At 33.8% G+C, this 14,152-nt stretch overlaps 1 protein-coding gene across 1 annotated transcript in view; it reads left to right on the forward strand.

Annotated features, from left to right (window-relative positions):
• The window catches only part of LOC129218479 (attractin-like protein 1), a 117,024-nt gene that overhangs the window by 100,267 nt on the left and 2,605 nt on the right, over positions 1 to 14,152 (forward strand). The window contains exons 22-23 of the mRNA XM_054852760.1: positions 706 to 784; positions 8,254 to 8,373. Of these exons, the coding sequence (XP_054708735.1) occupies positions 706 to 784; positions 8,254 to 8,373 (199 nt within the window). The remainder of the gene's footprint in view (positions 1 to 705; positions 785 to 8,253; positions 8,374 to 14,152) is intronic.

Here is a 14,152-nt window from a genome sequence, read left to right on the forward strand (position 1 = left end):
TAAAGGATTTCGATAATCACTCTGGATGTCAATATCTTTTACAAAATCAATATTTATGCTCTATAACTGTAACCAAACCTATTAAAACAAATATTTTGGTATTAGAGTTACAAAGTACTTGTTTTTCAGTTATTTTTGTTTAGAATTTATGACAGCGTAGAATCTAGGAAAAAAATTCCCCTCCAAGCTTTGTCAGACTTTCACATGCATGCTAGGCAAAAGCAATTGTGAGCTGAAACTCACAAAGAGACTAAAACATATTTGCAACCAAAAGTACTTTAAACTCCCAAAATTTTGGACTTCCAGCACCATAAAACTTTCAGCAACTTGAACCTAAACATGACAATTGGTTTCGCAAATCTGATCTGCCATTTTGGAGCCCTCTTTATGAGGGATCCATAATCCTCAGGATTTGGCTCTTGTAAGCCGAAACGTGAATAGGTGAATTTCAAAGTCATGCCATTCCAATAGGACATGGTCAGGTGAGGAGCACTATGTCACTTGACATGGAACAACTCTTCTCAAACTTATGTTTTCTTGGTAAAGGCAAACTTCTATCTTATTTAAGCTGCAAAATATGTTTAAAAAAAATAGCATATAACTAACTTCTAAGTTAAAAAACATAGATTAAATAATAAAATTAATGAATGGTCTTGAAATGATATTTTACTAGTTTCTGTATAAAACTTTCTTTTTCCTATGTAGTTGCTTCCTTTCCCTTTTAATTATGGCTGCAGTTATGTGGAAAATAAAACAAAAATATGATTTATATAGAAGAAGACAGGTAAGTGCGTGTGATTTTCTTTCAGATAAGTAAATGTTTTTAGTTCCAATATTTATTAACCTAATTTGCATATTTTTCAAAATCTTGCTGTTTTAAATGTAAACTATACTGCCACTAATAAAAAAAACCCAATAATAATGTGAAACTTTGTTAAATCAAACTAAGATTTCCTTTTTCTAAATTAAGTTTTATTTTATACATCAGACTTTGATTTTGTTGCCTTGGACTCAGCACATCTGTTGCTGTATCTCTATTGGAACAGTTACACTATGATCTAGATATCCAAGAAATTTAGCATGTTACTTTCAGTGTAATAAATGGTACTGTTATAGTCAATTGTTTTTTGCATTTTACAGAAAAAAAATGAGATTTTCAAGACAAATAGCAATCTTTCCATTAGTCCAAATTTTTGGTCATCCAACAACAGCTGTCTTTAATCATTTGGAAATAACAGAACTTTAATGTATTTCTCTCTGCAAATACATATGTAAAATGCTTTGCGCTGCATTCATTTTACAAATTGTATTAAATAATCAATATCAAAAACTGCCTAATATTAACTTAATGAGTTTTGCACAGAGATCAGTAAATCTTAATTAGTGCTTGAAATGGTAATAACAAAAATTTCTTCATTTTGAAATAAAAAATAGCATTTTTGATAAATCACCAAGTATTACAATATGGGTAGCAAATTTTGAATATGACTTGTTTAATTATGTATCTTGATCTTTAGATTTTTTTTTTTTTTTTTTTTTGAGCAATCACGGCTTGCCTTTTGTTCTCACTTGATCATTTTAGGCATTCATCCATTGTTTGATTTTATTTTTAGATCGGTAGTAATGCAAAGCAATTTCACTTTGTCCCACATTCCCTTATATCTTTTAAAACATTCTAAACTGACCTTGATACATTTCTTTCAAGTTCTAGATTTTTTTTAATTAATTTTTTTATTGTTTAAAATTTCAAAATATTATTATTATTTTTTTTTTTTCAAATATTTCAAAGTAAGGGCCTTTTTTTTTCTCTTAAGTTTTTAATTTAACTTTTTTATTATCAATAAATTGAATAGTTTGGTTGTTCGCCAGGAAATGGTGCTTGAATGAGCCATGTCATAGCTATTTTTCTTCTAAGACTAATCAATTCTGAGAAAAAATTAATGTGTGGCTCCTTAAGATTTTTCCTTGCTGTCTATGGTTTTATAATTTCTCTCTCTCGGTGTCCAAAAATATATACAGAGCAAGAGAGAGGAAAGGGAGGGGCTTAGGTGAACAAATTTCTCAGCATAAAAAAGCCCTTGTGATTGAATACTCTTTTTCATATCATGGAATTTTTTGAGATTTTTTAAAAAATCATTATTTTACTTTGATATTTTAAATAAATGATTCAGATTCCAAATGTTCACATGTGCCTCTCTAGGGGTACTCATGTGAACAGGCCTAGAGCACAAAATTAAAGTTACAAGATAAGCATCATATTTTTAAGAAAAATCTTTAATATGAAACATACATGTATATAACAGTTACATGGAAGGGTTTGTAGCATATAACTCTACCAGTTTAAATTGCACTGTAGTTGTGTTAATTAAGAAAACATTTTTTTTAAAACAAATATATAACTGCTCACTGTCAAATTTTAAGGTGTTCATGTGTTTCCAGAATAATGTGATCTCTGGATCAACATGAAAAAACTTCAAATATACTGTGCATTATTTACTTGTTTATTGTCATGATTTCTCTGATTATAATATTGCTTCCAACTTCATACAGAGTTTAATAATGTATTTCAGAATGATTTTAAGCTGCAGGTTTAACTAAATTAAAATATTTTGTCTTTATTTCCTGCAAGTATTATTTAATACTAAATTGTAGAGATACTATAAACAAAACACATTGATAAAAAAATAATTGAAGAAATAAAAAATAATTAACTAAATAGTTAATAATAATTATAATCAGTAACAATAAATTTACAATCTGATTATTGAAAAATTATAATCATAAATATATAAACATTTTAACACTTCTAACATGTTAATATTAATATTTTAGAGTTGGTACGGGAACTGTTAACATGTGTCCCTAGATGTTGTGTTCACAGGTGCTCCATTATTTATATTTAGAACTAAAAGGAGAATTCAAAATTTAATTAATGAATTTCAACATTGTTATAAATTTACATGAATGTTCACATAATGATTTGTGATAATTAAGTTTATCTTAGTAGTTAGTTCAAAATATGTTTTAACAAGAAAAAGACAGTGATTAAATTATGTAACAACATACAACACCCGCTAAAACAAAGAAGTTGCTACAACTGAAACATAAAGTTGCTCATTGCTTTCAAAGTCTAGCTGAGAGGCAGAACTGGTACTGCCATTACTTGAGAATTTGTCAAGATTCTTTGCTTGAAGTTATTGTAGTAAAACATATCACATTTTCACATGTGCCCCCTTTCTCCCATATATATATATATATATATATATATATATATATATATATATATATATATATATATATATATATATATATATATATATATATATATATATATATATGGGAGAAAGGGGGGTGTGTGTATGTATATATATATATATATATATATATATATATATATATATACACATACACACACTGGTGTGCAAAAATTAACGACGAGACGGTTTTTTAAATATAACTTTGTACAAAAGCTTTCCAAATCAACACATTTAATACCGTAAGATCCCAATACGTAAGGGACATGTGTAATGTAAGCAACACTTACTAAAAGAAAAATCAGAGGGATAAAAAGAAGCTTTATTGAAAAAGTAGCGTGGAGCGCAATGCGACTGAAGGCCGAAACATCCCTGTGATGGGTGTCCAGCAAGAAATATCCAGTCTTTAGTAGGGGATATGATCTCCCCCGACTGCTAGGCAGGTTTCACAGCGTCTGCCCATGCTGAGAATGAGGGTGTCAATGAGTTGTTGAGGCATTGCTGCCCATTCATCTTGCAGCGCCAATCGAAGCTCCCGAATCGTTACTGGTGGTAAGGTACGAGCTGCCAAGCTTCTGCCTAAAAAAACCCATACATGCTCGATGGGATTGAGATCCGGAGATAGTGCTGGCCAATCCATACGTTCAATATCCTCACTCTCTAAGAGCTGTTCGGCAGCTACTGTGCGATGACATGGTGCATTGTCGTCCATGAAAAGGAACTGCTGACACATATTGAAAATTGGTTACAACACAATGATTTGTTCCCCGGGAAAAATTAGAAAAAGAGATCTTACAATGAGTCCATGCATGGATTAAAAATCCTGTTGGTGTTCCAAGGTGACGCCTCACCGGTCGTTGGACAGCATGGCAATTTCCACGAATTGCAGGCAGGTCGATTCACACCGCGTGAGCAACAGTTCACCACATCAGGGAAAGGTATACCAGGGATGGACGCGATCTTCTTCCGCAGGAGAACAAAAGACCCACATCAGGGAAACTTAGAACTCTTTGCTTTTGTAGACGTCATCACAACACGCGGGTTCCAAACTCAAAACATCATCAGTGCTTTTCCAGGAAAAACCAGACCTCACCAAGAGGCCAATAGCAAAAAATTTAGGATGACATTTGACGAACACGTTCACGGGACACAGACAACACAAGACGAGGAGACGAGTAGAAGTAAAAAAACGAAGCGAAGCGATCGAGCTCCTGCCGGTCTGCGTATTTATAGCCAGATTCGGCCTTTCCAGAAACAATGTGACGTTACCTAATTTGCATATTGCCAAAACAACACAACCCGGAGAAAACACAGCTTGCCGGTTGCACAATTCTTATTTAATTTGGCATTCAGCACTTAACACCTCAACATGATTTCATCACGTCATTGACACGTGCTCTTTCGGAAGTTTACCGACATCTGCCGAATGACAACAACCAATCATAGCATGCCGCATGTTTTCCAAACACTTCCGATTCAAACTCGGACATTTGAGTGTTGGCGGCAGGTGGATGGGATTCTTCGCGCAAAGTTTTCTCTCGGAATGGCAAAAGGTAAGTCACAAAATGATTTTTCCTTTAAAACAATATTGGTGAAATCCTTCAAGAACCAAAAATAAAGGCATTTAGCCCAACAACTGCGAACCCATAGCGCCTCTAAAAAGACACATATGGAAGAAGAATCTCGCTACAATAACGGGTCCCATTGACTGAACCTGCGTCGAAGATGTGAAGGTCTGTACGACTACCAAGCATGATGCCTCCCCAAACGAGAACATCGCGACCTCCATACCTGTCCCTTTCAATGATGTTCGAGGGATGATTGCGGCTTCCCCGCTCTCTCCAGATGAGTATGCAATGAGAATCGCTACTCAGACTAAATCTGCTCTCATCTGTAAAGAGTACTCGTCCCCATTCATTGTCTCTCCAATTCCGGTGTTCTCGGCACCACAGAGAACGCCTTCTCCGATGGGCAGGCGTTAGAGGTACACATCGTATAGGACGTCGTGCAAACAGACCACCACCGTGCAGTCTTCTGGCCACGGTAAAACGCGATATCGGTCGTCCAGTCGCCTGTGTCGTGTGTCTAGCGATTTCTCCCGCTGTCTGCCGCCTGTTTCTTCTGGCCTGTAAGACAATATACCGGTCATCTGCGGGTGTGGTTCCTCGTGGACAACCACTACTGAACCCCCGGATAGCTGTTCCTGTAGTTTGAAATTATCTCCAAAGTCGTGAAACGATGCTGTGAGCAATTCCGAACTCTGCAGCCACACTTGTCACACCGAGGCCTTCCTCCAACTTCCCAATGATTCGACCTCGGGTTAAAGCATCCAGATGTCGTCTAACAGATTGATTATTCGCCATTTCTCACTGAGGCAGCAACTCAGTGTGATTTTAACTGCTATACGGCGTGCAATCTCTTTGCCAGAAATACTGATCTTACACCGACAACATGCTTTATACTACTCAGACACTCCCCTATTACATCTGCCTGCATATCTGCGCATGTGCTACCGTACATCACCTTACTTAATCTCCTGATTGGTCTTTCTGTCCCCTCTGCCTCTTCGTTCAGCTGATATGCTAATTTTTCGACTTCGTCCTTAATTTTTGCACACCAGTGTATATACATACACACACATGAGCCTCTAATTTACAAGCTGTTTGCGAGTCGCAAAAAAGCAGTTTTTGAAAGAAAGTAATCTTTTATTCTTTTTTACAAAGTGGAAATAGTAACAATCTCTTTTTAAGGACTTCATGTGAGGACACCAAGGACAAGAAATCTCTGGAAAAATAATTCCTTTCATTTAATTTGCAGTTATATCTTTTTTCATCTTCATTTTATTTCTATAAAGATATCGGTTCAAAAGTGATCAGCAGACTTTGATAGCTTAATCCAAATTTCTGGATGTGCGTGTTTAGACGATCCTTTATTTAACGTACAACAAAACTATTAGTTTTGATAAATCTTGTCATCAATATATGCATATCATAGTTTTCAACGTGTCAAGAGTTTACGAACTCTTGTTTTTGTAAGCATATTTTTTGGTAGAGTTCCGAAAATCAATCATCAACTGTATATACAGCGTATCCCCATTTAACCTGCAATACGTCTTATTTTTGCAAACCGTTAATCCTAAATGCGTACTTCTTATTGCAAGATAAGTTTTTGAAAGTTTGAAGTGAAAAGGAAAATAACTTTCATACGGACCCTAGGAATTCTAACTTATGTCTAAGAATTTTATCTCCTTTAAAAAATAATTCCAACATAAAATCTTTTTAAACATTTTTGAACAAATCTCAGGCAGTTATTGGAGTCTTAAATCTTAAAGGGACTGTACAGAAGTGAAATTGGAACTTATTGCCCTTTCAGAAGAATGATAAGTTCTTGTCATTGAATGATAGGTTTTTGTCAACGTATAAAATCAAAATTTTTATATTTTTCATTGCTATTGAAAATGAAATGCAAATGTTGTGGTATGATACGTTAAAATACGAGGTGTGGCTAGAAAAAAACCGAACTGATGCTATAAAAAAAATTTATTTTCCATTATTTACAATTTGATGTTATCTCCTTCAATGTACTCTCCTCCTCGGTCTATACACCGCTCCATACGAATTTTCCACTGTTCATAGCAATGCTGCAGATCATTTTCGGTAAGTCCATACATTACTTCCGTTGCTTTTTCTTTTACTGCTTCAACACTCTCAAATCTAGTTCCTTTCAAAGCTGACTTGACTTTAGGGAAAAGAAAAAAATCACAGGGGGCCAAATCAGGTGAGTAGGGTGGATGGTCTAAGATGGGAATGTTGTGATTGGCTAAAAACGTCTTCACTGACAACGCATTGTGCACTGGGGCATTTCATGTGATTCAAACTTTCATGAAGAATCTGCCTAACACTTTCCTTGTCAATTCCTGTCAACTCAGACATTGCTCTGATTGTTAAACGGCGATCTTCTCGAACAAGTTTACCGATTTTTTCAATGTTTGCATCAGTTTTTGCTGACAATGGTCTGCCAGTGCGAGCGTCATCACTTGTGTCTTCGCGGCCATCTTTAAATCGTTTAAACCACTCAAACACTTGTGTTCGCAATAAACAATCATCGCCGTAAACTTGTTGCAACATTACAAACGTTTCACTTGCAGATTTTCCAAGTTTGAAAAGAAATTTGATGTTAACACGCTGTTCTTTCTGTACACTCAACATTTTTCCGACGCACCGACAAAAAGTCAACTACTTAGAACAGACGCCACGGGCAGACTGAGTGCAGGAGGCAGATGAAACTCGAGCAGTAGGCGGAGCAAGAGTCACGCGACAGGCCAGGCGACTTTCAGCCTTATTGCATTCGTTTTATTGTTTCACCTGTGCTAGTTCGGTTTTTTTCTAGCCGCACCTCGTACATTGCAAAAACCTTGTACAATTTGAAAAGGCACTCTATGCATACATGTAATTTTAAACCAATATTTGTCGCTACTTAGTATTCAAACCCTTACATCTTTGAATATTTGTCATACTAATGTCAATTTTTTTGTGCTGGAATTATTTTTCAATGGAAATTATTTCCTGAAATATTAGTTAGGGGGACCTAGGCTCTGTATAAAAAGTGAGACTTTGTACTAATTTCTTTTCTGCTTCACACTTTCAATATCTTAACTCTTCACTTTATTTTGACCATGTTTGCAGTGGGGAGTATGCATTGAGGAGTAGTAGTTGCAAAAATAGAAGTCTTGCAGGCTGAAAAAGTTCAAGCAAGAAAACTGATCTCAATAACTAGTATATGAGGATCAAAATGTCATTTTTTATCATAACAGCTTATGTTTTTTGTCGCTGTGAAAATACTTAAAAAATTCATGAATTTGCTTTGTGAGTGTAGGCTCAACTTACAACTAAAGAGTAATTAATTGATTAATTTATGCTTATTGATTCATTTATTTTTATCAGCAACATTATTGATCTGACAAAACTGATTCTTGCAAGGTTATTCTTTGCTTTTTTAGAGATTATTTGTTGAAATGGAGCAAATGGCTAGTAGACCCTTTGCTGGGGTTGCTGTTGAACTTGATACTCAACTTCTTCTCATATCAGGCCATACTGGAAATGATGATCATAGGAAAAAGGTATGTCTTTGATCTTTAATCTTCATGTATGAGGCAGTGAGAAGCAAAGGGTTGTAAGTGACAAAATTAAAAACTTGAAAATAACCCTCACAAATGGTAGGTGGACCTCCCCTCTCTCTTAGGACAAGAGATGCTATTTCATCAATTTAGTCTGTTGATTAACATAAGCAGAATATATCATGTAAAAAAGTCTAATGTGATAACTAAGAAAGTTGTTAAGATTAATCATTCTTAAAAACCAAAAGTGAGCTCAAATATACTCTAAAAAAATTTATCACTAGGTCACTGTTTAGTAGGAGGCACTTACAGTACAAGCAAATACATGCACTTTGTATAATTATGCAGGGCAGGGGCACTATGCACCTCTCAAAAGAAAAGATAACCCTAGTGAAAAGAACACTAATTGTAAAAATAACAAATTGGTGCCAATCAGGCTCACAACTAGATTGCCAGTCCAGCAGAAGAAACTAGACTGCCTCGCACATATTGCTTGCCCTTATAACAAGAATTTTATTGGGATTTTTTTTATATTTGTATATATATATATATATATATATATATATATATATATATATATATATATATATATATATGAAATGATTTTGAAAAAGAACTAATAAATAACTAAAAACCTATTGCAGTCGAACTTGCTTATAACAAGCACGAAGGGACTGTGATGTTAGCTCTTTATAATTGAGTGCTCATAAAAATGTTTGAAAAAAAATCGTAAAAATTAATCATGGTTGCTTTTTTTTTCTTTTTAATGACTGTGTTCCAAAGAAGTTGTTACTTTGCTTTGAACTGTCTAAATGTTTCTTTCTTATGTCATTGTTTCTGAGGAATCTACAAATACATACACACTCATACAGGGTCAGGGTTCGCGTTTACGCGCTATAGCGGGTTTTTTACGCAAATTCGCGGGAAAGGGACGCAACTTCCGCGAAAAATCGGGTCCCAGGGACCCAGAAAACCCAAAAGATAAGAACCAGAAAAAAAATGGGAGAAAATGCTAAAGATCTATTTAGTAAATGCTTTTAAGCTTCAAAATTACCAGGAGAATCAACAGGAAAGGACTAAAATGACCTTATCTGTTTATCAGCTATTCAAACACACCCCAATTGTGGACCAGTCAATGGGATTTCAGTGATAAGACTGGAGCTTACAGTGACCTCCTGGGCAGAGCTCAGGGAGCAAGTTCACAAGTAGCCCATTGTACTGAATTCTAAGAATAAGCTTTCCCTCAACTTTTATCTTGAGGAAATTCCTAAAAACAGAAACGAAGACTAAAAATAAAAGAGGTTTTCAATGCAATCTTCAGGATTAATACAAGACAATTGTACAGTAAAAATATTGCAATTTGGCATTCATGTAACCAGAATTACTTTTGAAAATCATCACTTCGCATCCCCAATAAAAAGAGGGGAGAAAAAAAATGGCGAACATTTTCCAGATCGCGCTAAACACAAAGAGTTCGGAACTTTACATTTCTCTTGTTAAATTGCTTATGAATACTTGAATTTTATACAAAAGCACCTTAACCTTGTTCTTTTTCTAATAGGTTATTTTTATTTGGACTTGCAAAAGTCGGGTATTAATCGATCGCGCCATTTTGAAAATGGCGCGATTTTAAAAATAGAACAAAAACCAAAACAGATATTTTGAACGAGTCAAAATTCACACTCATATGAGAAAATGTTTCGTTTTTGCGATCGCGATTTTTGCGTTGGGTTCATTCGCTTGCGATTTATTATTATTATTATCTAATTGCCAATGATAATTGGGAGGGGGGGGGGGGTCTGTTTGCTTTTTTCGCTAAGAAAAATTTCCAGGAAAACAAAGGTTAAGGGAGTGCTTTTTGCTTGATCAATCAGAGTCACTTGTTTTATATTTTATGGTAAAACCCATTTTTAAAGTAAATTTTGATTTAATCTCATTGTAACTGACCAAATAGTTTCTCACATAACTAAGTCTTGCAAGTGTATTATTTGAAAATAATTTTACAATGATAAAATCACAAAAACGTAGGGCAAAAATAACCAATTTATTTTATTTCATGCCTCCCCCCCAGTATAAATATTTTTATATTATTCATTTACACTAAGATTTTCTGTTTAAAATTTAAGGGACTCATTTTTTCCACCAAAGGACCCAAATCTATTTCATTAATGGGTCCCTGGGACCCAGGTTACGGATAGTTGAGCGCGAACACTGAGGGTGTTTCTGAACTCTTGCGCAAATCTTTAAGGGGTGATAGTACATATCAGGACAAAAAATATAATGGCAAAAATAAGGGTCCTAAACGTCTTCCGAAGGAAATTCCATTTCCATCGGAAGATGTTTCGAAGGCGCCATTCAAGTTTAGGATCCAAAATTTCAAATGGTCATAAAAAATGGTTGATTCATTTGTGGTTTTTGCTAAAATTATTCTTTTTGTCACTATTTTCTTGAAAATAAGTTTTGGAGATGTAGTTTAAGAAATGCTGATAGAGGGAGCTTTAGACTTTGGAGTAATAAACAACTTTTTTTACAGCTATTTTTGAATCTCATTAGATTTTTTCTGATGCTTGGATTTAAACTTAAATTTTCCTCTCAAAATCAGAATCTTGTGCGTGATTAAGTTACGCAAACTCAACTGTGTTAAGAAGTTGAAATACACTCGGTCACAAAATAAAAATATGAGCAATTTTCACGAAACTTAAAATGGTTGTGGCCTACGACAAGGTAAGGAAATGATTACTAATTCGGAACAAAAGGTTGTTTTATTAAGGAGTATGACACAATAAAGGTTAAAAAGCTGTAAGTTGTATAGCCTCCTCTAGCTGCTATACAAGACAAAACATGGCGTGGTATGAAGGGAAATAGGTTACTTATGACCACTGAAACTTAATTGGGATTCATTGTAGAAGATAACATGCCCCTGTCTGTCACAACCCAGCTAATCAAGTGCAGCAAAAAGCCAATAAACGAAAATGCAATTCATCGCAATGGACGCCGGTTCGAGATACCAGCGTCTTTCAGTCTTCTCAGGATTGTTTTTCTTGAAACTATCAGTTTCTTGGAAGGTGTTAAATGGCATGGAACTAATGTTAGTGACCTTGTCCATACAGTAGTGGCAGCTCGTATGATGTGCGATCTTCACGCTCATTTCTGTTTCTAGAATCCCTTAATTAACCACAATGGAGTGATCCATTTATTTTTACCTACACTAAGCAACTCCCATATCGCTCCGAGGTGGAGGCAGATATGCACATACAACAAACCTGATTCTCTGAGACCTACTGTAGGCCCCTTTAAAATGTCCAAAAATTGTTTGTATACCTCTAAAAGGTTGTCCTAGTCACAATAGCATCCTTACAACTCAACAGCTTTGTTTGAAGTGCCCTTTGACACAAGCTTTCACTCTTTCAATCATACCCATTTGTGCATCTTGTATGCATATAACGAGCTTACCCTTTTGTCACTGGCGACGTAATTTAAATCATCTCTTACCAAACTACATTCCTACCAAGTTTGTTGGTTGCAGCTCAATTTATTCTTAATGCATACATTTTTTTTGATACAAAATGTATTTCAACCTTTGAAGACAGTTCAGTTTTCGCTACTTAATCACTCTTAAAAGTTTAAGACCAAGCATTAGAAAACATTTAATGAGATTCAAAAATAGCGGTTTTTTTGATACAAAATGTATTTCAACCTTTGAAGACAGTTCAGTTTTCGCTACTTAATCACTCTTAAAAGTTTAAGACCAAGCATTAGAAAACATTTAATGAGATTCAAAAATAGCGGTAAAAAATAGTTGTTTCTTACTCCCCAAAGCCTTCTATATGCATTTTTTAAACTACGTGTTCAAAATTTATCTTAAAGAAAATGCTGATAAAAAGAATTATTTTTGTGAAAACTGCAAACAAATTGCCCATTTTTTGTTTTTTATGAGTACTTGAAATTTTGGACCCTAAAGTTTAACTATCTTCTTCGGAAAACGTTTGGGACCCTTATTTTTAACATTATATTGTTTGTCCAGATGTGTACTATCCCCCCTATCAAGTTTTGCCCAAGTGTTCAGAAACACCATGTAATTTTTAAATGCTTCGCTTCACAAATTAAAAAACGTGCTATCATTGCTTGGCCTCAGGATTTATGATTTATCAGTAGCTTTGGTTCACTTTGGAATGATAAGAAAATTTTCCCACATTAACTGAGCTGGGAAGCAATTGAAATTTTATGAATCATAAAATATTGCTCGCTTTAAGCGGGGTTTGCTTGTAAAATGCGTGGTCTGCTCCCATGGACTTAACAGTGTACCAACCAAGTATTTCTGATTTCCTCACTAAATCCAGGTTCTCTTTAAATCAAGGCTCGTTAAAAGCAAGTTTGGGTTTTTTGGTGTCAAAGGCCAGTATGACATGACATGTCGAAAACTCAAAAACCTGACTGAAACGTCAAAAACCTGTCAAAAACTCAAATACAGCCGTTATTGACATTTTTTATTAACATATGAGATTCCTCATTCTGAAATATGATTTCAACAAAATTTATTTTCTTGTCATTTAAGTAAAAAAAATTGAATTAAAAAATTTCATTAAAATAAAATTAATTCCTTAAAATTAATTTGTGCACCACAAAAATAGTTGCAAGTAATTTTATCTATATAAAAAAATCTTTCAATAAAATTACTTTTGTAATAACCTTTTCCTTTTGAGTAAAAGCAAAACTAAATTCATTAACAGGCAATGATTAATTATAAATAAGACTGGTAAAAAAATCCTTTTTTTTTGTTTAAACCAGGTTTATTTGGTTTAAATACTATTTGTAAGAAAAACAATTTTATTTTAAGAAAATTACGAAGATTTCATGAATTAATTGCTAAGGAATGTTTAATAATCATATTTTTACCTAATTTCTTTGTAATTAATTAGATAACTAAGAGTAAAATCTTGTAATTTCATTCCCTCATACATAGAGATTTCTATGGGAAAATATTGCATGAAAATCTTTAACTACTATACAAACATAAATGGGCCTTCGTATAAATAGCCAAAGAAATAATTTACTGTGACATTCAGACATTATTAATTACTAATAACCAAGAATAAATCCTTGTAGATTAATTTCTGCATAATCATAGCTATCTAAAATAAGCAAAAAAATAAAAATTAAAATCACTCATTTTTAAATGTGTGTGGAAAGCATTTTGCAGTATCTACAAAAAATTCACAAGTCCAATGTACATTACAGAACTTTAAAAATCAAAAGATCAATGCACATTTTGTTCGAAGATTTTTAAAAAATGTTACAAATCATCTAATTTTTTGACAAATGTATCAGTAACAACAATTATAGAAACAGGACAAGTAGGTTTTAAGAAAATCATCATGTTTTCTGATGTAGACATTCTTTTTCACTGGTTTAATGCATTTAGGAACACAATTTTTTTATCAATGAAAATTAATTATTTTTATGAATTTAATTATTAATATGAAAATACTCTTTTAACATATTTTAATAATGCACTGTCATAAAAAATAATGTTTATTAATTCTTCCACCACGCATACATGAGACTTCTTTTATTATATTGGGATCAAAAGTTCTTTGAAAGGTGAAAATTTGGCATTAAATTTTTTTTGTAAGAGCAGAGTTGCATAGATATATTGTTTTCAATATTTTATATATTCTTTTCTTGCTCTGACTGCAGTGTCTATTGGGAATCCAAAAACTGTGCAGGTATAAGTGCAGTTATATGCCTACTCTAAGTGTTCTTGGACTTCTTGAGTTATCTT

This window comes from Uloborus diversus, chromosome 3, assembly GCF_026930045.1.
Source record: "Uloborus diversus isolate 005 chromosome 3, Udiv.v.3.1, whole genome shotgun sequence".
Classification (NCBI taxonomy): Eukaryota; Metazoa; Arthropoda; class Arachnida; order Araneae; family Uloboridae; genus Uloborus; species Uloborus diversus.